This window comes from Phoca vitulina, unplaced genomic scaffold (assembly GCF_004348235.1).
Source record: "Phoca vitulina isolate PV1807 unplaced genomic scaffold, GSC_HSeal_1.0 scaffold45, whole genome shotgun sequence".
Classification (NCBI taxonomy): domain Eukaryota; kingdom Metazoa; phylum Chordata; class Mammalia; order Carnivora; family Phocidae; genus Phoca; species Phoca vitulina.
The window spans coordinates 8,150,776-8,174,431 of NW_022589748.1; the positions used below are offsets into that span (position 1 = coordinate 8,150,776).

General features: G+C 40.9%; 1 protein-coding gene across 5 annotated transcripts in view; it reads right to left on the reverse strand.

Moving 5' to 3' along the window:
- LOC116648629 (S-adenosyl-L-methionine-dependent tRNA 4-demethylwyosine synthase TYW1) overlaps positions 1-23,656 on the reverse strand; it is a 201,313-nt gene that overhangs the window by 162,178 nt on the left and 15,479 nt on the right. For all 5 annotated transcript variants that reach the window (XM_032430710.1, XM_032430709.1, XM_032430712.1 and 2 more), the window contains exons 7-8: positions 22,441-22,563; positions 5,224-5,341 (exon numbers count right to left, since the gene is read on the reverse strand). In XM_032430710.1, coding sequence (XP_032286601.1) covers positions 5,224-5,341; positions 22,441-22,563 — 241 coding nt within the window. The remainder of the gene's footprint in view (positions 1-5,223; positions 5,342-22,440; positions 22,564-23,656) is intronic.

Below are 23,656 nucleotides of genomic sequence, written 5' to 3' on the forward strand. Positions count from 1 at the left end.
CTTTAAAAAAAAAAAAAAAAAAAAAAAACTGTAACAAAATCCTTTTTGGGGGGGCGCCTGGGTGGCTCAGTCGTTAAGCGTCTGCCTTCGCCTCAGGTCATGATCCCAGGGTCCTGGGATCGAGCCCCACATCGGGCTCCCTGCTCGGAAGGAAGCCTGCTTCTTCCTCTCCCACCCCTCTACTTGTGCTCCTGCTCTCACTATCTCTCTTCTCTGTCAAATAAATAAATAAAATCTTTAAAAAAAAAAAAATCCTTTTTCTTTCCTTAAATAATGGCAGGCAACAACCCAGTGGCAGAATACACTAAAAGTTTGGGCGCCTGGGTGGCTCAGTTGGTTAAGCAACTGCCTTCGGCTCAGGTCATGATCCTGGAGTCCCGGGATCGAGTCCCGCATCGGGCTCCCTGCTCAGCAGGGAGTCTGCTTCTCCCTCTCTCGCTCCCCCCTCTTGTGCTCTCTCTCTGTCTCAAATAAATAAATAAAATCTTTAAAAAAAAAAAAAAAAGAATACACTAAAAGTTTAATTCACCAGGATGATAAAACACGTTAAAATGTATATGCATCTAATAACATAGACTAAAAATACAGAAGGAAACAATACGCTAATCCAAAATCATAGAAAAAAATTTTTAACATCTTTCAGTATCTAACAGATCCCACAGACAAAAACTCAGTAGATGTAAACAGCACAGTAAAGGTAAAGAAGAATACACAGTACTACACTCAACAACTACAGAATGCACGTGCTTTTGGAGGATCCAAGGAAACTTTGTGAAAAAAAAAAAACAAATGCTGGGCCATAAAGCAAAAGCAAGTAACAATATACTTCAAACAAACAACTAGGGAACTCTCATCAGTAACCTTTGAAAAAAGATGAAGAATCAGATGAGCAAAAGAAGATTAAAATAAAGAAATACTGCCCCAAGAAGTGAAAAATAAAATTCTAGGAACAGTAACCAAACGTGAATTCTCAGCACCACTCCATAACCTAGCATTTAAAATTCGTGAGCCACAGAAGACATGAAAAGCATGGAAAAGCCATGCCAAAGTAATCACATCCTTTTTTAATAAATTAGAAGAGCAAACAAGTAGAACATTCTGATTTCAGAAAGCATTTAATAAAGTTTTTCACGAGGCTTCAAGTAATAAGCCACAATTATGAGTCTCTTGTACAAAAAGACTCTTGACTTGCAGACAAATGAGGCAAAAGGAGAAATATAGTCTGGATGATGGCATAAGTGGATCTGTGGCTGGTTAAATATCCATATTCACAGGGTGATGATTAATGGAACAATGTCAATTTGGATTACAGGTCTCTAGTGGCAATATTATAGGGCTTTGTCTTTTACTCTCTTCCACATTTATGTAAACATCTTGCACATAAATAAGCAAAGCACTACTTATCTATTTGAAGGTGGAACTAGTCCAGCTGAGTAACTAATCTCAGATGCAGAAAAAGCATTTAAAAGATTCCCAGAGAAAAATTCTAGTTCTTCTTTTGGATTCCTATATAATATGTTGTTCATACCATCATCATAGAAATCACATTCTTATTAAATTAGCTCTTTATATCCTTCTCTTCCAAGATACATAGGGTTTTACAAAATTTTGCACTTAGGTAGGTATGAAGAAAACTGCAAAGTACAGGATGGAGAGACCTGTGGCTGACCACAATGCAAAGATAAGCCAAAAGTATGCAGCTGCTAAAAATCATAGTGTACAGTTCTGTTCTAACCAAGATTAAGTAACAGAGGATTTACTCTCCCACCTGAAATGCCAAAAATGGGACAAAATATATGAACCAACAGTTTCCAAGACATGAAACATCAGGCAACAAGGGACCCTAAGCTCAGGGAGATGGGAAACACACAAGGTGAGCCCTACCATTACCAGAGCTTACTGCCTTGAAAGTTTCTAGGCCATGCAGCAGGGAGAGGCAATCCAAGAACAGCTCAGTATCCTCTCTAAGTTGAGGACATGCAAGCAAGAGTCTGGGGAGCCCACATGGCTAGACTTTGCAGAACTGAGTACCAAAGAGTCAAGAGCTACGCAGAGATTAAACTCAAGAACCTGCAGAGGATTCCCAGAAATATCTAGCTGAGTACTGCTTAGTGCACATGTGAGAGAAAAACTCACCAAGATTGAGAAAGAACCATCTGAAAGGCCTAGAGGTATGCCTGGTGCTCAGCTGGCTGGGAACTGTGCCTGTTCGTACCAGTCAGAAGCTTAAGATTCACAAGGCATTGAACAGAATACACAGAAGTGTTTTGCCCCAATAACCAGAAGTAATTAGCCATATAGTGAGTAAGCTCTGGTCTCACTTAACAAGTCATAAAAGCCAGATTAAAAGGCTCAAACTGTTTCCAAGTAACTGCTCTTCATCCTAGAACAAAGCTTAAGAATGTTTATAGGAATACAAAAATATCTAGCACCCAATAAGGTAAAATTAGATCTGGCATCCAATCAAAGATTACCAAGCATGCAACATGACCAATGAGGAAATAATCTAGCAACCAAACTGATCCAGAAATGACACAGATGTTGGAAGTACATTAAAACAGTTGTAACTGTAATTCATAGGCTCAAAAAGTTAAGTAGAGACATGGAGACTATAAAAAGACCCAAACTCAACTTCTACAGATGAAAACTATAAACACCCGGATAGAATTAATGGAAGATTAGACATTAGAGAAAAAAAAAATTACTAAGTCATACCTGAAGACACAGCAACAGAAACTACGCAAAAACGAAAGGTAGAACAGAAAAAAGAATTTTAAATAATGAAAAGAACATCAGTGAACTGTAGGTCAGATTCATGTAACTGAAGTCCCCAAGGAAGAAAAGCAGTGACAGAAAAATATTTGAAGAAATAATGGCCAAAATTTGTCCAAATTTGATTAAAACTATAAACCCACAGAACCAGGAAGCTCAACAAGTCCCAAGTAAAAGCAACATGAAGAAAACTACATTGAAACACATTATAACTAAATTGCTCAAAATCAGTAATTAAGAGAAGATCTTAAAGGTAGCCAGGGGGTAAAAACATTACATTCAAAGGAACAAATGAAAGATGAGAACACAAGCCTCATCAGAGGCAATGGGAGCAAGTAGACAGTGGAACACCTAGAAAAGAAAAAGAAAAAACGGTATCAATCGACAATTCCACATCCATCAAATAATATCCTTCAAAAATGAAGGCAAATTAAAGCCTCTTTCAGATACACAAAAGCTGAAATAATTCATCACCAAAAAACCCACGCTACACGAAATGCCAAACGAAGCCCTTCAGGCAGAATGAAAGGGCTGCCAGAGAGAACACAGATCTACGCAAAGGAATGAAAAGCAGCGAAGTGGTACCTACCTGAGTCAATATGTAAGATTGTTACTAATTAGTGAAATCTTTGATAATTGGCTATTCAAGCCAAAATAATAACCGCATAGTGTAGGTTTATAACACTTGGAAAAGTAAAAGGCGTAACAATTGCTTAGAGGGAGGCAAGGGGAAAACAGGCGCACTGCTACTGAAGCTGCTTCTCAGTTTATCACCTGAAAGACATACTGTGATATGATACAGAGATATAGTGTAAAACCGCCAACAACCACTGAAGAACAAGACAGTGCTGTAAGTCATAAGCCAACAAGGATGTAACACTGAATCATAAAGAAAATAATCTAAAGAAGGCAGAAAACAGGAACAAAGGAAATCAAAGAACACATGAGACAAGTAGAAAACAAATAGCTAGATGAAAGATCTAAACCTATCATAAAATCACTCTAAATAATAGTCTGAATATCCTTATTAAGAAAAAGATTACATATATATTATCTATTATACACACACACAAATATATACACATAACCTGAATATCACTGTCTGTCCCCTCTAATAGGCTGGTTCCTTGAAGGAGATACTGTATCTTGTGTTTCTCTGCATTGCCAGACTTATCACATAAAAGGTCCTCAATAAATACAGAAAGACGGGAGTGAGGGAAGGAAGTCAGTCTACTGACTCCCAACTGACCACTCTTTCTTCTACAGGAAATCAATACTATTATTTGATCTCAGCTTATAGCCTCCTTAGTAAGTGATGACCACAGAACCCCAGATATACTTCTACATAAAACATTTCTAATTGATCCAGCCTCATATCAACATGAGCTTTTTTTCTGCATTTAGTAATTTCCCCTTAATAAACAACGACTCGTAAAGAAGCCCGCGATGCCATTTCCCATCTGCATACCTGAGCCACACTGATGCTAACATCCCAATAAACCAAGCAGACGGGAAATGCGCTGGCCCAGCAGCCAACACACACGTGATCCACAGGAACAAGAGGGGGCCCCCTGGACAGCGACACAGTGACAAAGAGACACAGCTGCTGGGCTAACCCCAGAAGGACCTCCTAAACCTTCTTTCCTCTCGGCAGTCCCTATCTTAGGCTTCCTCATTTAGGTATAAATTAGAAGGCTTAAGAGGGTAGTTAGAGTCCCCATTTTTAATTGCACCTCGTTAACAGCCTTTTTGATTTCGACTTGGTTAGATTTTAGTTCTTTTATTTCTCCTGAGCGCTGTGAAGTGTGCAAGACTGTTGAATCACAGATCTGTACCTCTGAAGCAAAGAATACATTATATGTTAAAATAAAAAAAAGAAGAAGAAGATAGCAGGAGGGGGAGAATGAAGGGGGACAATCGGAGGGGGAGATGAACCATGAGAGACTATGGGCTCTGAAAAACAAACTGAGGGTTCTAGAGGGGAGGGGGGTGGGGGGATGGGTTAGCCTGGTGATGGGTATTAAAGAGGGCACGTTCTGCATGGAGCACTGGGTGTTATATGCAAACAATGAATCATGGAACAGTACATCAAAAACTAATGACATCGACTCTGAAAAACAAACTGAGGGTTCTAGAGGGGAGGGGGGTAGGAGGATGGGTTAGCCTGGTGATGGGTATTGAGGAGGGCACATTCTGCATGGAGCACTGGGTGTTATGCACAAACAATGAATCATGGAACACTATATCTAAAACTAATGATGTAATGCATGGGGATTAACATAACAATAAAAAAAACAAAAAAAAAAAGAAAATGTTTTTCACAAAAAAAAAAAACTAATGACATAATGTATGGTGATTAACATAACATAATAAAAATTTTTTAAAAATAAACAAAAAAATAAAAAAATAAAAAGAGGGTAGTACTGTGACCGCACTTCCTGAGGACAGCACCTTGTTTGGTGAGGGCTTCTCGGAGAGCAGGGGTTATCATAGCTCTTCTTTCACCGGCTTCATTCTTCACGGTGTTCCTGACCAGACTACTTTTCTCCTCCTGTTGCTCCTTTTCTCTCTGTATGACAATTAAAAGAACAAAAGTCAGACCTGGCAATGTGCGCTGAGAGTAACAGCACACCACTCACGAACACAGAGCGTGGATGACAGGGCTCATCGTGAACCCTGGCCCACAACCCAGGCTCCTCCAAAGTGATTATGTTCCCAGTCAGACAATGATCGAAGAACTGCCAGTCTCATTTTTCTTTTTTCTTTCCAAAAAAGTAACTACATACTCAAACACATACACCCACAAAATGTAAATCAACCATCCACTTATCTGGATGTCAATTATTTTTAGCAATCCGAGTACAGACAGCTGCTGAAATTCATCAAGTTATTTCTCTGAATTTCAATTTCCTCACCTGAAAAAGGAAGAAAGTAGCATCTGGGGAGCAGGGATGTGTTAAGATTAAAAGAAATAAATCACCAGGCACTATGCCTGATATATAACAGAGTTCAATAAAATGTAAGACTGCTGGTTATTATATCTGCAAACCCCCAAAACAAGTCAAAATAGTGCTCTGAGCTGCTCAGCCATTTGCTCGGAGACCAAATTACTCCTCCACCTGCCGCCCTGACGGCTCCTTCTAGAAGATCCTGTGGGGAAAATGTGTCTTCAGTGAAAAAAAGAAATCTGAAGGATAATATAAGACTGATTGTGTTTCCTTTTGACTCTGGCCCCTAGAAAATTCAGCAGCACACTGATGACTGTGTAAAGCCTCACATCATGCTTGTCTTGGATTCCCTGTAAGTGACTTCATACTGCATGATGACCTTCACCCTTTACACTCATTTCTTCCTCTCTTTTTAAATCTGACCACATATATATTTTTTTAAGTTATCTCAATGTCTTTTTGCAAGGTGGTAGAATGCTAATCAATTAATTCCAAGGCAACACACAATGTCTGTGTTACACTTTAGAGGAACCACTCACCAGATCTGACTAAGAGCTGCAGAAATTCAACATAATTCACCTTGGCAGCAGCCCCACCACCAAGCCCATTTTCAGTGCCCAGTCCCTAGTGAATCAGTAAGCAAACTTACAGTAATATCCTTTCTACCTAAAAGTGAAAACATCTCACAGATCACAGGATGACTGAAATCTGCAGCCAACTAATACAGAAGGGAGGATGGTCTGTGTGTGAAGCGGGACAGCAGGTGACAGGGATTCACTGTATCATTTGGTCTACTTTTGTGAACATTCAAAGTTCTCTATACAAAAAATGTAAAACAGATTATAAATTTTTTAGAAAGAAACAGAAAGATAAGCCAAAGAAACTTGGAGGTAACTTCTCTACCTTCTGTTTCTTCAATGACTTGCTCCAAAATTGGAAGTCAGTGAAAAAGTACTTTAGAGACTCAAAGGTATCAAATGAGAAACAATAAACCCACAGTTAGTTATATCTGTCCTAAAGTCAGCATTCCTAATTACTAAATATAATCCAAATGCAAAGCTAATGAACAATTTTGCTTCTGTTAATACAGTTCTCAACTACACATTTTCAGATAGAGGTGAAAAAATTTATAAACAAACATCAATGATGTGTTCTCATCCATTATAAAAGTAATCAGTTTAATGCTGGGTATTTTATTTAAAAAATTTAAAAGTTTCAGTTACTCTTTTAAAATATTTAAAAACAGGGGCACCTGGGTGGCTCACTCATTAGGCGTCTGCCTTCAGCTCAGGTCATGATCCCAGGGTCCTGGGATCGAGCCCCGCATCGGGCTCCCTGCTCGGCCGGAAACCTGCTTCTCCCTCTCCCACTCCCCCTGCTTGTGTTCCCTTTCTCACTGTGTCTCTCTCTGTCAAATAAATAAATAAAACCTTTAAAAATAATAATAATAAAATAAAATATTTAAAGATAGGGGCACCTGGATGGCTCATTCGGTTCAGCGTCTGATTCCTGATTTCGGCTCAGGTCATGATCTCAGGGTTGCAGGATCAAGTCCCGCACTGGGCTCAGCACTGATGGAGGAGCCTGCTTGGGATTCTCTCTCCCTCTCCTTCTGCCCCTCCCCGCTCTGCTCTCGTGCTCTCCCTTGCTCTCTCTCTAAAAATAAAAATAAAAATATAATCTTTAAAAATAAAAGAATCCTTTGGCTTTTTTTAAGTCTATTTCAAATCTAAAAGCAAAGATGTGAGCTTAAATAGGAAGTCTGTGGTGGAGCAAGATGAATTGACCTTGACCTCGACAGCGTTAAAATGTCTCTGGGGTGGGTCGCCTGGGTGGCTCAGTCGTTAAGCGTCTGCCTTCGGCTCAGGTCATGATCCCAGGGTCCTGGGATCGAGCCCCGCATCGGGCTCCCTGCTCCGTGGGAAGCCTGCATCTCCCTCTACCAGTCCCTCTGCTGTGTTCCCTCTCTCGCTATGTCTCTCTCTGTCAAATAAATAAATAAAATCTTTAAAAAAATAAAATAAATGTTTCTGGGGTAATTCCACAACAAGTTCCTAGAACTCCCTACTATTCATGCAAGAATGGCCAGGAGGGGGGCGCCTGGGTGGCTCAGTTGGTTAAGCAACTGCCTTCGGCTCAGGTCATGATTCTGGAGTCCCGGGATCGAGTCCCACATCAGGCCCCCTGCTCAGCGGGGGGTCTGCTTCTCCCTCTGACCCTTCCCCTCTCATGCTGTCTGTCTCCCATTCTCTCTCTCAGATAAATAAATAAAATCTTTAAAAAAAAAAAAAAAAAGAATGGCCAGGAGGTAGCAATATCTGTTCTCAAAAACCTCTGTCACCACAAAACATCACCAGCTTATCTGCTTACCCCAAAGGCCACATAAATCCAAAATTGGACTCAGAGCTCCAGAGACACCCTCTTGTGGTTAAAAAACAAACTCTGAGCCCTATGAAATGAATACTCCTAAAAAGGATGGTCATGGAACATCATCCATGTCCCATTACTAGAAAAGTTATCTGTGATAAAATAGGAGTGTAGCTACTCCATTTCAACCATGTAGATACAAAATTTATATGGGAAAGCGATCAGAGGCCATGATGAAAGGTCTTGAGCATTCAGGACAAACATGTATCCTTCTTCGTCTCTATGGCAGTTTAGTCCCCCACTTTCCATATGCAGCAGTTACTTTATTTCTGAAAAGAAAGGCAATGGTTCATAACACTCCCCAAGGAAGTGCAAAGCACCATTCAAACTCTAATTCTAATCTCCTGGGTGCACACATTGTTCACAGTTTGCCCAGAATACAATAATATAACAAACATACATGTATAGCTGTTACACAACCTAACCAAAATACGTGAAAATTCCACAACTGGTCAACCTCGATTCCTCCCTCCCCCGTACGCCCCATTAGACAATGAGTGACCAAGTTCTAAAGCTTTAATTCCCACAGATTGGCTCACTCCATCCACAATGCCCTGGTTTCTCTGAATGACAGGACAACTGCAAAAGCTAGCCCAACTATCTCCTGGTCTCCAACCTGTAATTCCATCGCTTCCCAACTCCCAAACCCATCACACCTGCCCTGAAAGAAAATGCACGTCCTCTCCAAGCTGCTGCTTCCCGACATGCAAAAAGGAAAGCTGATTATAAGCTAACTTCCTAGGCATTTAGGAGAATGACTATAAATAAGTGAAAAGTCCTTTAAAAATAGACGATATTAATCTCACATAATCATGGGAGCAAAAGTGGTGCTAATTTTCTTTTAAACAATATCACCTAATTCATTTTCATACCATCATCCCAGAAACCACAGTACCATCCCAATTATCACCTAGGAAATAAACAAGGCCAAAAAGAAGTCATCCGTTAAAGATTTGAAGGTAAAATTCCACCTAGCCAGGTGCCAAACAGGTGTTTTGCCACAAACAAGCTTTTCATTACCAAAGCATACAGACATTTCTTCTGGGAAAAAGAATCCTTCTGATTGTTTAAATCTGTTTATTTTGTTGATCCTTAGTTTATCACCCAGTGGTTCCCTTCCTTATCAAGTCACGCAGAAAACAGTCGCCAGGTTCTCCAGAGAGGTTATTTTTCTATACCTTGCTCGCCTAAGCCCAGAGCCTTGCTGGCACATGGTGGGCATTCAGTAAATGCTTGGCCGAATGAATAAATGCCTCAAAACTTCCAGACAGCTATTCCTAGCTCTAGAAAAGCAGATTTCACTTCTCTCGGTAACTGATTCTACATCTGGCAACTTTCAATATTAAAAACTCTCCTTCAGGTACTGAAACTAAATCTCCTTCTGCTGTAATTTAACCCCCTTTCTGCAGGCTCCTATTTCTCTAAGAAAGGAACCCACCTATATACCACTTGTCACAGCTCCGTTTTTAAATGACAAGGTTTCAATGGGACTCAGAGTTTTTTGTTCACTAGGTTTTAAGGATGCTTTCTGGACTTTCTGAAAAGCACTTTGACCAGATGTGTCAAATGGTTTTCCTCTGACCCAGTGATTCTATTTTGGATAACCTGACTTAAGAAAATAATTCCAGGGACGCTTGGGTGGCTCAGTCGATTAAGTGCCTGCCTTCGGCTCTGGGCATGATCCCAGGGTCTGGGATTGAGTCCTGCATCCGGCTCCTTGCTCAGCAGGGAGCTTGCTTCTCCCTCTCCCTCTGCTGCTCCCCCTGCTTGTGCTATCTTTCTCTCCCTGACAAAATAAATAAAATCTTTAAAAAAAAAAAAAAAAAGAATTCCAGAACTCACTGTAATAGCGCTCCTGGCTACACAGGCCAGGGGTAAGACAGGCTGGTTTAAAGGCAGTGTCTTGGGGTTGAAGGGATGTGTCACCTGTTTCTGGGTGAATTAAATACCTAAAGCCTTAAAAATAATAATGAAAGAACAGCTTCATGTTATTCCACTGCAGTACTATGCAACTTTATAATCAGAACTGGACACACTGAGATCCCTTCGTAAACTGAAATGCTTCTCTGGTGAGTAATTACCAAGCATTCACCATTTATTTCCAAAACTAATGATACTGATATCACTGTCTGCTAAACTGGAACATGCTGTGGGGAGTATTTAACAACATTTATTTACTGCAGAAAAAAAAAAAAGGAACATTCTGCTCTACATTTATAAATCACAACCATGAGAAAAACAAAAAATAAACAACCTAAGAACTGTCAGGCTCCAGCTGACTCCTTGTGGCCTACCCAAACTCTTCAGATTCTCTTCTAAAAACCATTTCTCCCCTGGAGGGTGAAACAAAGAGATGAGTCTAGGCTTGTCCCCACCACCTACCAGCCTGCCAGACATCTGACTTTGGACAAATTGCTTTACTTCTCTAAACCTGCTTCCTACCCTGTAAAATGGTAAAACGGAGACAATAATAGTATGGATATCAGGGTCAATGTGAGGACTGAATGAGATAATCCAATGTGTACTTTGATTTCTCCTAATATCCGGTATCTGTACTGGAATTACCCTCTTTCCCCACGCCCCTAACCCATCCGTCCTATTCGATCAAATCACATTGCTTCCCAATGCCTGTAGGTTAAAGGTCACACCCCCATGACAGAGAATGAAAAGGCCTCCAGTATCTTGCCCCTGCCTTCCTTCTCTACTTCACTCCACACCTCCCCACCCCCACTTGAAACTCCAGACATACCAAACTGTTTAAGAGTTCCCCAAACATGCCATGTTCCCGGACACGCCACCCCTCTGCTTCTGCATCTGTCTTCTTAACCTTCCAACATTTCACGTGTTGGCTCTCCTGTTCGAATTCTCTTCAGCCCTAGAATTACTATCTTGGATCTTGCTACAGAAGAAGGGAGACAGAACACCATGGTGGTATACCAGTCGGACCAAACTCATCCTGTTTGAAGACATCTTCTTATACGATAATAGTTCATAGTTACCAAGTACACACTACATGGCAGGCAACAAAATAATGTGCGTACGTGAATGAACTTCATCTTCACAACAACTTTATAAGAAGTTTTTATTATCTCTCACTTTAGAGATGACAAAACAAAAGGACAGAGATAAAACAACTTGCCAACAGACGCACAGACTGAGACAGTATGACTCCATGAAAATCGGGGAGCATTACTCAAAAGGAGGTCATACGACAGGAGTACTCTGGCCCAACACTCTCAAGTACTAGCGCCTCCTCTGCTGTAACAACTCACGCAATTTAGTGCAGCGCCTGACAAGAATCAGGCAGAACTAGTACTTCGGGAGTATGTACAAACGGACGCCAAAGAAAACGCAAAAAAAAATACACGAAAAAGAAAAGCCAGGCAGTAGTACCATCCATCGCTGAGTTTAGTATGTTACGTCCAATATAAAGTGAAAATACAAGACATACGTGGAAACAGTGCCATAAGCTAAAATAAAAAAAAACTGGTGGCTTATTTTCATGTCATACTGAATTGGAAAAATATTTATTTTTGCCCCAAATCTAATGATTTCATGAGAAACTTCTCATGAGAAATCTAAAATATCATAAATCAACTGCTTAAAGTTCGTAAAATCCAAAGTCATTTCAAAAAATAATTTACAGAGCTGTCCAAAATTTTCGTTTGTTCTCTCCGGTGCCCTCTAATGGACAGAAGATGAAACGCAAAGAAAAAACGAACCCACAAATTATTCCAACCATACACTTGGAATTTGCTGAAATTAGATCTTGTGTTCTCAATACATACACACACACACACACACACACACACACACACACACGAGGTAACTATGTGAGGTGATGGATTTGTTAACTTGACTGTGATCATCATTTCACAATGTATACATATCATCACATAACATACCTTAAAAAAAAAATCAGTGTACAACGTAAACATATACAATTTTTATTTATCAATCATACCTCAATAAAGCTGGAGAAAAAATTATTCCAAACTCTTCACTCACTACAAATAAAGTTTAAATATCTCCTCGTAACCTTATGGAAAAATCCAGAAATCTATCTAAATCAGGTATCTACCCATGCACTGAAATCTATCCTGTTTTAAGCCAGTTTCGCCACTGAAAAATTACTCAGATTCTTCATTAAGAGTCATAAAATTATACATTTGCTTCGACCCAGTGTACCAATGTGGGGAAAATATAACCTAAGATAATATTAATACATTCTTTAAAGTAAAAAAGGTCTCAGACCAGTGCTAATTGTAACAGCAGAAAACCTGAAACAGACCGGCCGGCCAGCTGTAGGAAAATGTATAAAGTTTAAAATGTCTGAGCAAACTTACTTCCCATTTTGACATGTGTCAGGTTGAGATTATGAGGCATTGTCAGGTACGTGTTCTCATCTGACTCACACCTGTGAGGAAGGCAGAGGGCGCGGCCCCTGCTCCTCAGACAAGGGGATTAAGGCTGGGGAGGGTTAAACTGTGCCCTCAGATCACTGAGTTACACACTGGCTGGGCCAAACCCTGAACCCACATTCCACACACTTGTCATTCTTAACAGCTCCTCTGCCAGGGCTTCTGAAATACAAAGCTACTAAAAATGACAGAAACAACCGCAACACATGCACGTATTTAAAAATAAGTAACAAAAATGCTGCAACAGGAAAGATGGACAGCAATTTTAAATCGAGAAAATAATTTTAGATATTATAGCTTAGAGTTCTACACTCAACCAAGAATTTTTTTGGTTATGAGCTTTACAAAAGAAGCCAAATGACCCAATATAAAAATGAATACAGGACAGCATGTAGTAAAAAATTTGGCCTTGCCTGAAGGGAAGTCTGGCCTTTGCCCCCAGTTCCTGGAAAGTTACGTCTAAACTCTTGGAATTTCTTGAGTGAAAGCAGTGTCTGTTATTCATGGTGGGCCCCTCAGGCCGCACTAGACTGGAAGGGGTGGGGTGCAGGAGACAGAGTTCAATCACATGGGCAGTCCATCAGTCATGGCTACATATTGAAGCCCCAATATAAACTGGACAATGAAGCTCAGAGAAGCCTCCCGGGTTGGCAATACCCACGTTTACCAGCACATATCAATGCTGAGAGGGCAACACATCCTGAGGAGAATGAATGAATGCCTCCTAGACTCTGTTCTACGCGTCTCTTCCTTTGGCCAATTTTCTGTACCCCTTCCCAGCAACAAACCACAACGATGAGGATAACAGCTTTCAGGAAGTTCTGTGAGTCTTTCCAGCAAATTATCAAACATGAGGGTGGTTTTCAGGAGCCCCCTCCCCCAAAACTTGCAATTGGTGTCAGAATCGAAAGTAGTCATGGGGACTATGCCCTCAGACCTTGTAGTTTATCTAATACCAGGTGGACAGAAAGAGATGGTTCACAGGAAAAGAAAACATGTTCAATCTGACTCAAAATGAAAGAAATACAAATTAAAATCAGATTATTTTTCACCTGTCAGGCTGGCAAGACTTAAGAGACTGATAACACCAGAGCGTTGGCAAAGATATAGAGAAATCTCATCTCTCTCCTATAATAAATAAAAATGACTTCAATTTTTTATAGGGCAATTTGGAAATATCTATCAAAACTACAAAATCCCCTTTGATCCAGAAATTTCAATTTTATGAACTTATTCTTGAGATAAATTTATACCAGCTGCAAAAAATATAAGAGCAAGAGTATTCAAACACCTAAACGTTAATCAACAGGAGCCAACTACATTATGGGACACAGTCCCAGACCACTACACAAACATTAAAATTAAGTGGGGAGAGCTCTCTGACAGCACTGGAAAGCTGTCATGTTAGAGAAAGAAAAACAGTCTGTGGACCTGGGAGTACAAAAAGATCCCATCTGTGTAGCCAGAGACACAAAGTCAGACCAAAATGCAGGTGTGTTTGTAAAGGCAGTAAAACACTTGGAAGAATATTGCCCAACTGTAAACTGTGGCTTCCTATGAAAAGGAGATTTAGGAAGAATAGGGACAGGGAGCCGTATTCTTTGGATTTTTTAAACACATGTAAACAGGGTATTAAATGCAACTCCAGAGGGAGGGGCAGACCAAGTTACATATTTTCAAAGGGACTATCTGAGAACCAGCCAACTTTGGATGGAGTAACTGGGTGATGGGCACTTGATGTAACGAGCACTGGGTGTTATATGTGACTGATAATCACTAAGTTCTACCCCTGAAACTAATAATACACTATATGTTAACTAAACAGAATTTAAATTAAAAAAAAATTTTTTAGGGGCGCCTGGGTGGCTCAGTCGTTGGGTGTCTGCCTTCGGCTCAGGTCATGATCCCAGGATCCTGGGATCGAGCCCCACATCAGGGCTTCCTGCTCAGCGGGAAGCCTGCTTCTCCCTCTCCCACTCCCCCTGCTTGTGTTCCCTCTCTCACTGTCTCTCTCTGTCAAATAAATAAATAAAATCTTAAAAAAAAAAAATTTTTTTTTTTAAATGCCTCCCTCACATCAAGGATGTGAAAGGGTAGAGCACATGGAGGTAAGGACAGAGGATTTTTGAAAACTTCTTTGGAGAATGTTGGTAAGATATTTTGAGATCCACCCCCCTGCCTCAAATGGAGAGAGGCTGGGGGGTGGGTGCCTACCTCTCACCTCCAGTCCCAGGAGAGAGGCTCCAACGGGGCCCCTCAAAGAAGCTGCTGTGTATCCCCTGCACTCAGAAGGCATCACTCATCAGTGCAGGACTCCTGCCCAGGAAATCCAGACACCAAAGGACTGACTAGTCTCAGCAAGCGAGCACTGCCGCTGGGTAGGAATCAGCCTGTCCTCCCAGAATAAAGAACTCAGGAGTGTTCCCGTGGGAGCGGAGAGGGGTGCAGGTGGGGGGAGGTCTTAGATGCAGACCAACTGGGAACTAGAGAGAACAGATGGCAGAACTCAAAGAGACGAAGGCAGAGCCACAGGGCTCAGAGGAAGGAGTAAGCCACCATCAGAGTACACCTGGTCAGTGCAAGGAACCAGGTCAGGAGACGCCATGGACAATGTCTCCAAAGAAGCAATGACAGGGCTGCCTGGAAGAAGAGTCCACTTTAAACCCAACGAGGGGAGAGAGCACCGAGGCATGTTCTGCCAGCGCCACGTAAGAACTTTCTACGTCTCTCTCTCCTGCCTCTCCATCCATTCCCCAGGCCCTAAGCAGATCCAAAACAGCAGCTGGCAAACAGACCAGAAAGTAGACAAGAGGGGAGGAATTTCACCTTTGAATTAAATTAGAAACTCTGACTGAGTTTCTTTAGTATGACTTAGTACTTATCATATAGGATTGGGCATTCTACCACCAAATTAGGACTTTGTGTCTTAAAGTGCCTGTAACCAAAAATGACCAGAAAAGTCATGGAGTCTGCCAGTTCTCCCCTTCTGTGCAGGCTGAAAGGGACAGTAAAACTCAAAATAGGGCAGCCTTTATGATAACTTCCCAAAAGTTAAGCTATACCAGTTTATACTTTTAAAAGACTTTTCTGGGAGAAAAAAAAAAAGACTTTTCTGTAAGTCTTTTTTTTTTTTTTTTAAGAGAGGGAGAGAAGAGAGGGGAGAGGGAGAGATAAAATCTTAAGCAGGCTCCACGCTGGGCTCGAGGCTCAATCTCACAACCCTGAGATCATGACCTAAGCCAAAATCAAGAGGCAGATACTTAACCTCCTGAGCCACCCAGGCACCCGTTTCTGTAAGGTTTTTAAATGAGGTTGCAAAGACTACCTGAGAATATGATAAAGATTTTTTAGGGGCGCCTGGGTGGCTCAGTCAGTTAAGTGTCTACCTTCAGCTCAGGTCATGATCCCAGGGTCCTGGGATTGAGTCTCCCTGCTCAGTGGGGTGTCTGCTTCTCCCTCTCACTCTGACCCTCCCCCACGCGAGCTCTCTCTCCTTCTCTCTGCCTCTCAAATAAATTAATAAAATCTTTAAAAAAAATTTTTTTTATAATAGAGATTTAGGTGCATATGAAAGAAAATTAAAATAAACATTCCAAAGACTAATGATTTTTCTGGGGAGACAGAATTATTGGTAGATTTTTGCCCTTTCTCTATTTCCTAAATATATTATTATAGGAAAGTTAATTTGTAGTGAAAAAAGTTTAGGCAAAATTAAACGTTAAATTTGTTTCCTTCAATTACCATTTGTTATAGTATGGGACCACCCTGCATAAAATCATAAAACCACCCTCCTCATGTTCTATGGATGAAATAAGCTCTTAAGACCTTATATAATTCAAAACTGGTCCTATCAGAAAATGGGAGATATTCTCATATGGCAATATCATAAATAGTTTATAATTCAGTCGATACTAGGTTTTTCTTGTTTTGTTTTGGGAGCATGGGGAGAAAGCTCATGAGTCTCCTCCCCACCCCTCCCATATTTTCTATTTCAAATCCTCAGAAAAGCTGAAAGGTACAATGAAGACTCACAGTCTCTCTACCTAGATGCACCACTTTTGCTTGATCATTACCTATCTATCAATCCGTGTACGCACGCACACCCACACACACACACCTATAAAATACACGTGTGTGTGTGTAGAAGGAACCACTTGCATGTGGTAGACACAGTGACACTTCACCCTTAAACTGCAGAATGCATCTCCTAAAAAGGCAAGACAGAACTGTAGAACTACAATACCATTATTATAACAAAGGAAATTAACAAAGATCCAATATTATCTACTAAAAAATCCATTTCAAATACCCTCAAGTGTCCAGACAACGGCCTTTTCTCTTCAAGATCAAAAATTATACAATGCATTTGATTATGTTTCATTAGTCTTTTTAAACCTTAGAACTGTCCCCCTCCATGTCTTGTTATTGTTTATGATGCTGACTCTTTTTATTTATTTTTGGGGGCACCTGGGTGGCTCAGTCTGTTAAGCACCTGCCTTCGGCTCAGGTCATGATCTCAGGGTCCTGGGATCAAGCCCTGCGTCAGGCTCCCTGCTCAGCAGGGAGCCTGCTTCTCCCTCTCCCTCTGCCACTCCCCCTGCTTGTTCTCCTTCTGTCAAATAAATAAATAAAATCTCTTAAAATATATATTTATTTATTTCCATTAATTTTTTTTTTTTTTTTAATTTTAAGTAGGCTCCACACCCAACATGGGGCTTCAAGAGTCACATGCTCTACAAACTGAGCCAGCCGGCTGCCCCAGACGTTGACTCTTTTTATTTTTATTTTTTTTAAGATTTTTATTTATTTGAGAGAGAGAGAATGAGAGAGAGAGAGAGCATATGAGAGGGGGGAGGGTCAGAGGGAGAAGCAGACTCCCTGCCGAGCAGGGAGCCTGATGCGGGACTCAAACCAGGGACTCCAGGATCATGACCTGAGCCGAAGGCAGTCGCTTAACCAACTGAGCCACGGAGGCACCCCCCAGACATTGACTTTTTTTAGAGTCTAGCCAGTTGTCTCCAAGACTGTCCCACATTCTGGATTTGTCTGATTGTTTCCCCATGATTAGATTCAGGCTAAACATTTTTGACACAGAACTATATAGATGATGTTGTATACATCTTACTATACCCATCATATCAGGAGGGACACAAGGCCGTTTTAATACATATGATGAAGCTGAATTCAGCTCAAAATATCATCCCAGATGATATTGTAAATAGCAAAACATCTAAAAGGGTATTTTCCCCCCACTGATTTATTTATTTTTGGCACATCTACGTGGGTTAGTTTCTGGGATGATATTTTGAGACTATGTGACTATGTGTTCCCCAAAGGCATTTCACCCAATCCTTGCTTAAATCAATTATTACACTGGGGATTGAAAAAAAGTGATTTTCTAATTCGATCATGCCTTCTATATTTATTATCTGAAAACCTTCTATAAAGACTTTCTCTTGTGCCTCCTCTTTGTTGAGTAGCACAAGGATTGATTTTTTTTTTAATTTGATATAACAGAATCCATTACGTTCATTATATAATCATTATGTTCATTTTTCATGCTCAAATTGTCCCAAATTTGGCCTGTGGGAAATTCTTCAAGCTGGTTCCTAGGTCCTTTTGACATATCTCCATCAGTCACTGAGCATCTACTTGCCCAACAAGATGTCCCAGGCCCATCTGTTACTCTCCCTTCCTCAACCCTGGAAGCAGTCATTTCTCTAAGAAGCCCTGGTTCCTTTAAGTGAAGAATGATATTTACAAAACAAGATCTGAGTGCTCACTACCTTTGTTTCTAGGCCTGTGGCATCACAAAGCATACATCTGTTCTTTGTCCCCAGTTCCTGGCAGGGAGCTTCAAAAAACCTTGGCATTTTCTAAGTGCCAGAAGGGTCATTGTTATGCAAATGAGGTGACTCAGGTGGGGCCCCTAAATAGCTTCAGGATGGGGGCGGGTCATCAGAAAGACCAACCATTCAATGCAACTTTGGGCCAGCTGGATCTCCAGGGAAAGAAACAGGGAGGGAGGTCAGCTGGAGAATGAGTTCAGTCACATGGCCAATGATCTAATCAGCCATTCCTATGCAATGAAATCCCAATAGAAGTTCTGGATGTTCAAGCTCAATACAGCTTCCTCGTTAGTGAACAGTCGGTGTGGTGGGAGGGGATGATGAGCCTGGATTTACAGAAACTCTTGAGTCTCCTCCCCACCCCTCTGCTCTCAGACCTTGCCCTATGTGTCTTTTCCACTGGTTGTTTCTAATTTGTATCCTTTAAAACTGTCACTGTGAGGGGCGCCTGGGTGGCTCAGTTGGTTAAGCGACTGCCTTCGGCTCAGGTCATGATCCTGGAGTCCCTGGATCGAGTCCCGCATCGGGCTCCCTGCTCAGCAGGGAGCCTGCTTCTCCCTCTGACCCTCCCCCCTCTCATGTGCTCTCTCTCTCTCATTCTCTCTGTCTCAAATAAATAAATAAAACCTTTAAAAAAAAAAAAAAAACTGTCACTGTGAGTAGAGTGCTTTCAGTGAGTTCTGGGTCATTCTAGCAAGTTATCAAAACAGAGGGGATCATGAGACCCCCAAATTTATAACCAGTTGCTCAGAAGTGCAGGTGGCCCCCAACTTAGAGCTGCCATCTGAATTGGAGGCAGTCTTGTGCAAGACTACGACCTAAACGTGCAGAGTCTGAGGCTAACTCCAGGTAGCATCGGAACTGAACTGAACAGCAGGTCATTTGAACTGAACTGGGTGTTAGCTGGCGTCAGAACATGAAAGGTTCTGGGGCACCTGGGTGGCATGGTCGGTTAAGCATCCAACTCTTGGTTTCGGCCTAGGTCGTGATCCCACCATCATGAAATCAAGCGAACCCCGTGTCAGCCCCATGTCAGGCTCCACACCCAGCAGAGTCTACCTGAGATTCTCTCCCCCCTCCCTCTGCCCCTCCTGCTCATGCTCTCTCTCTCTCAAATAAATAAATAAATCTTAAAAAAAAAAAAAAGAACATGAAAGGTTCTTTCTGTAAACACAGCTACAAAATACTATTTATACACACATACACACTCAAATTATAAATTTGCAAATGTGCCATGACAATAAACACTTTTTTTAAAAAAAATCTTATGTTCAGGTCAACTCCCAAATGAAATCCAACACCACATGAAAATCACATTAACACACATGGATCCACCTTTTTTTTTTTTTTTTTTAAGTAGGCTCCATGCCCAGTACGGAGCCCAAGGCAGGGTTCAAACTTACAACCGAGATCAAGACCTGAGCTGAGATCAAGAATCAGATGCTTAATCGACTGAGCCACCCAAGCACCCCCACACGTGTACCTTATTATTTTTCACAGCTGCACAGCAATATCTATATAGTGTGGATATATCATGCTTTTTTCAACCAATATCTGGCAGTTGTTTGCTACATATGCTTTTAGCATAACCTTGTGTGTTTGCTGTTTTGTATTTGTAAAGATGTACCTTCAAGGCAAATTCACACAACTGGGCCTGCTGGATCATGGGTAAATGCATGAGAATTTGGTAGACTGCCAAACGCCCCTCCACACGGGTTACACCATTCTGGACTCCCATCAGCAAGGTGTGAGTACCTGTTTTCCCGGAGCCTCACCAGCTATGCATGCTGTCCAGTTTTTGAACTTTTGCTATTTTGGTAGGTGAGAAATGTCAGTGTAGTTTTAATGTGCATGTCCTTCATTATGAGTAAATTTGAGCATTTTTTCATATGCTTAAAGTCTATTTGTAGAGTTTTTTTAGAGACTTGCCTATTTAGGTGTTTTGGACAATTTTTTCCATTAGGTCTTAGGTCTTTTTTCTTTCAACTTATAAGAGCAATTTGTAGAGTAGAAAAATTAACTCCTTCTTTAATATATAAGGGGCAAATATTTTCCCTTCTTTATCATTTGTCTTTTGATATGCTTATAACCACGCAAATCTTTTTTAAAAACCATTGGTAAATTCAATCTTTTACTGCTTCTAGATTTTGAATCATACAGAACATCTTTCTCCAAGATATAAAATAATGCATCTAACTCTGTTATTTATAAATTTTTTTCAACATTGAGATCTCTGACCCAGTGGAGTTTATTCTGACATATGTAAGAGGCAAAGCCAATTTTAAATTTTCACAGGTAGCTATCTAGTTGCCAACATCACCTATCTTAAAAGTATATTTTCCCCCCCAGGGAAAAGAGATACCACATTTATTATATACAAAATTCCCATATGTTTTGGGGTCTATTCCTGAAATTTTATTCTGTTGCATCGATCTGTCTCAAAAGGAGCCAAAACACTTTTTTTTTTTTTTTTTTTAAGATTTTTTATTTTTATTTATTTATTTGAGAGAGAGAGAGAGAGAGAAACAGCATGAGAGGGGATAGGGTCAGAGGGAGAAGCAGGCTCCCCGCTGAGCCGGGAGCCCGATGCGGGACTCGATCCCAGGACTCTGGGATCATGACCTGAGCCGAAGGCAGTCGCTTAACCAACTGAGCCACCCAGGCGCCCAAGGAGCCAAAACACTTTTAATTACAGATGCCTTATAGTAAGTTTTAATATCTAGTAGGACTAGTCTTTCTTATTACTGTATCAAGGCTTTCCTAACCATTCTCACATGTTTATTTTTCCATATGAATCAATGAGTGTGGCTCCAGGAAAAAAAAAAAAAAGTTATTGAAACTTTTAATGGGATTTTATCAAATTTATGTATTAAAGAGAATCGGCATCTTTAGAACACTGAGTCACCGTATCTAAAAACAAGAGGTATGTCTGTTCAAGACATTTTTAGATCTTTCAGGAATGTTTTCAGTTTTCATCACAGAGATTTCAGGATATTTCTTTTTAAATTTATTTCTACATACTTATTTATTTTTTATATAGCTGCTGTAGAGGGGGGTCTTCTCTTCCACTATGGCCTCTAACTGGTTATTGTTTGGAAATATATTACTATATCCTGCTATCTTACTGATTTCTTTCATTTGAGTTTGTGTTAATTTTATCATTGATTTTCTTGGATTTTTCCATAGTTCTACTTCTTTTGTTTCTAAAACTTACGCACTTGGTACATTTTTAGTAGGATATTCTCATTTCCCAAAACTCATACATAAATTGAGTCTATATACTTTTATGCTATTGTGTATATTAGACTATTTTAATTTCAGATCACTGGAATCTGTGTAAAATCCTACCGCACTATACATTCTCACATCCATCTCGCAGTGACAATGACAACCCAAACTAACATCTCCTAGATTCCTAGAGCCTCCTATGCTGATCTCAGCACCTACAAACCAAGGAGCTGTCCCTAAGCCCAACACCACTCAGTCTATATGACAGGAAGCAACTTTAAGAGAGTTCCACTTCTCAACACACTCAGTCTCTTCATCCCATCTCTTCAGCCACAATACTGAATGAAGCCCCTCTAACCATCTACCCTTTCCTCAGTTCCTGCCCTAAAATCTGCCTATCATATCCTATCGAAGCTCACGTAAAAATGGCAAAGAAGTGGGGCAGCAGCTAGTTAAGCATCCAACTCTTGATTTAGGCTCAGGTCATGATCTCAGGGTCCTGAGATCCAGCCCTGCGTCAGGCTCTGCCCTAGGTGTGGAGCCTGCTTGAGATCCTCTCTCTCTCTGCCCATCCTCTCCCCCCTCCCCTGCTCGCACTCTCTCTCTAAGTTAAAAGAATTTAAACTAAAATTTTTAACAAATTGTTAAAAAATGGCAAAGAAATGTAACACTCTCAAGATGGAGGCAAAGAAATAAGACTGCCTAATGAGCTCAGGTGGACCACACACCAATACAGAATGCAAGAGATGTTAGCTAACTGCAGGATCCAAGTCCACTCCTTCCCAGTTACAGTACCTTTTCTTTCTTCACATAATTCATAATTTTGCCGAGGTCCTCAACATCAATAACAGAATTTAGATTCTGATGGTCTTCAGTACCAGACTCTTCCTCACTGGTGCTCTCAAAGGGCTCTTCCTCCTGGAACATCAATGCTTCAGAAACACATTGTTCAAAGTAGCAAACCTCCCAAATTTTGAGTTCACTGGATAGATTTGAGATATTTCAAGCTAGAGGTCAGCAAACTATGGCCCACAAGCCAAGTGCAGCCAGCCTCAGGCCAAATCTAAAGGCAACCATCACTGGCAGATCATCTGTAGCTACTTTCGTGATACAGTGGCAGAATTAATAGTTGCAACAGAAACCCTATGACCCACAAAGATGGAATATGTACCAACTGACCCTTTACAGAAAGTTTCCTGACCTCTGTTTGAGACACAGAACCAACCAGGTTTAGTGAGGAACTAAATGCAGCAATAAGGAAAAGGAAGGAATTAAGCATGGCTCTCAAGTTTCTTCTTTTTTTTTATAATTTTTTTTTTAAGGTTTTATTTATTCATTTGACAGCGACAGATACAGCGAGAGAGGGATCACAAGCAGGGGGAGTGGGAGAGGGAGAACCAGGCTTCCCGCTGAGCAGGGAGCCCAATGCGGGGCTCGATCCCAGGACCCTGGGATCATGACCTGAGCCAAAGGCAGACACTTAACAACTGAGCCACCCAGGTGCCCCTCAAGTTTCTTTTTTAAGTAACTGAGATGGTGGTGCTGTTTACTGAGATGAGAAAGATTTGGGGAGAAACAGACCAAGAGAGTGGAAACGAAAAGCTCCATTCTGAATTTGTAAACCATGAGATGCCTGAGACATCCAAGCAGAGATTTTAAGGAGGATGCACAGAAGAGAACAAAATTCAGGGTAAACTGCAGAGCTGGAAATATAAACCTGGGAATGACTAGCATATAGACAGAACTTAAGGCCATGAAACTAGATAAGCCCATCCAGGAAGAAAGTATCAACAAAGAAAAGAACCTCTCACCAAGCCCTGAATCTTTCCACCATGTAGAGGTTAGTTAAGGGTGGATGATCCCAAGTGAAAAAGGAAGAAAACCATGAGAATAGTATCGTGAAAGTCAAGAGAAGAGAGTGATTCAAAGAAGGAGCGGTATCGAATACTGTTGAGAGGGCAAGTAAAATGAAGACAGAGAAATGTCCATGGGGCTTGATAACACGATGTCC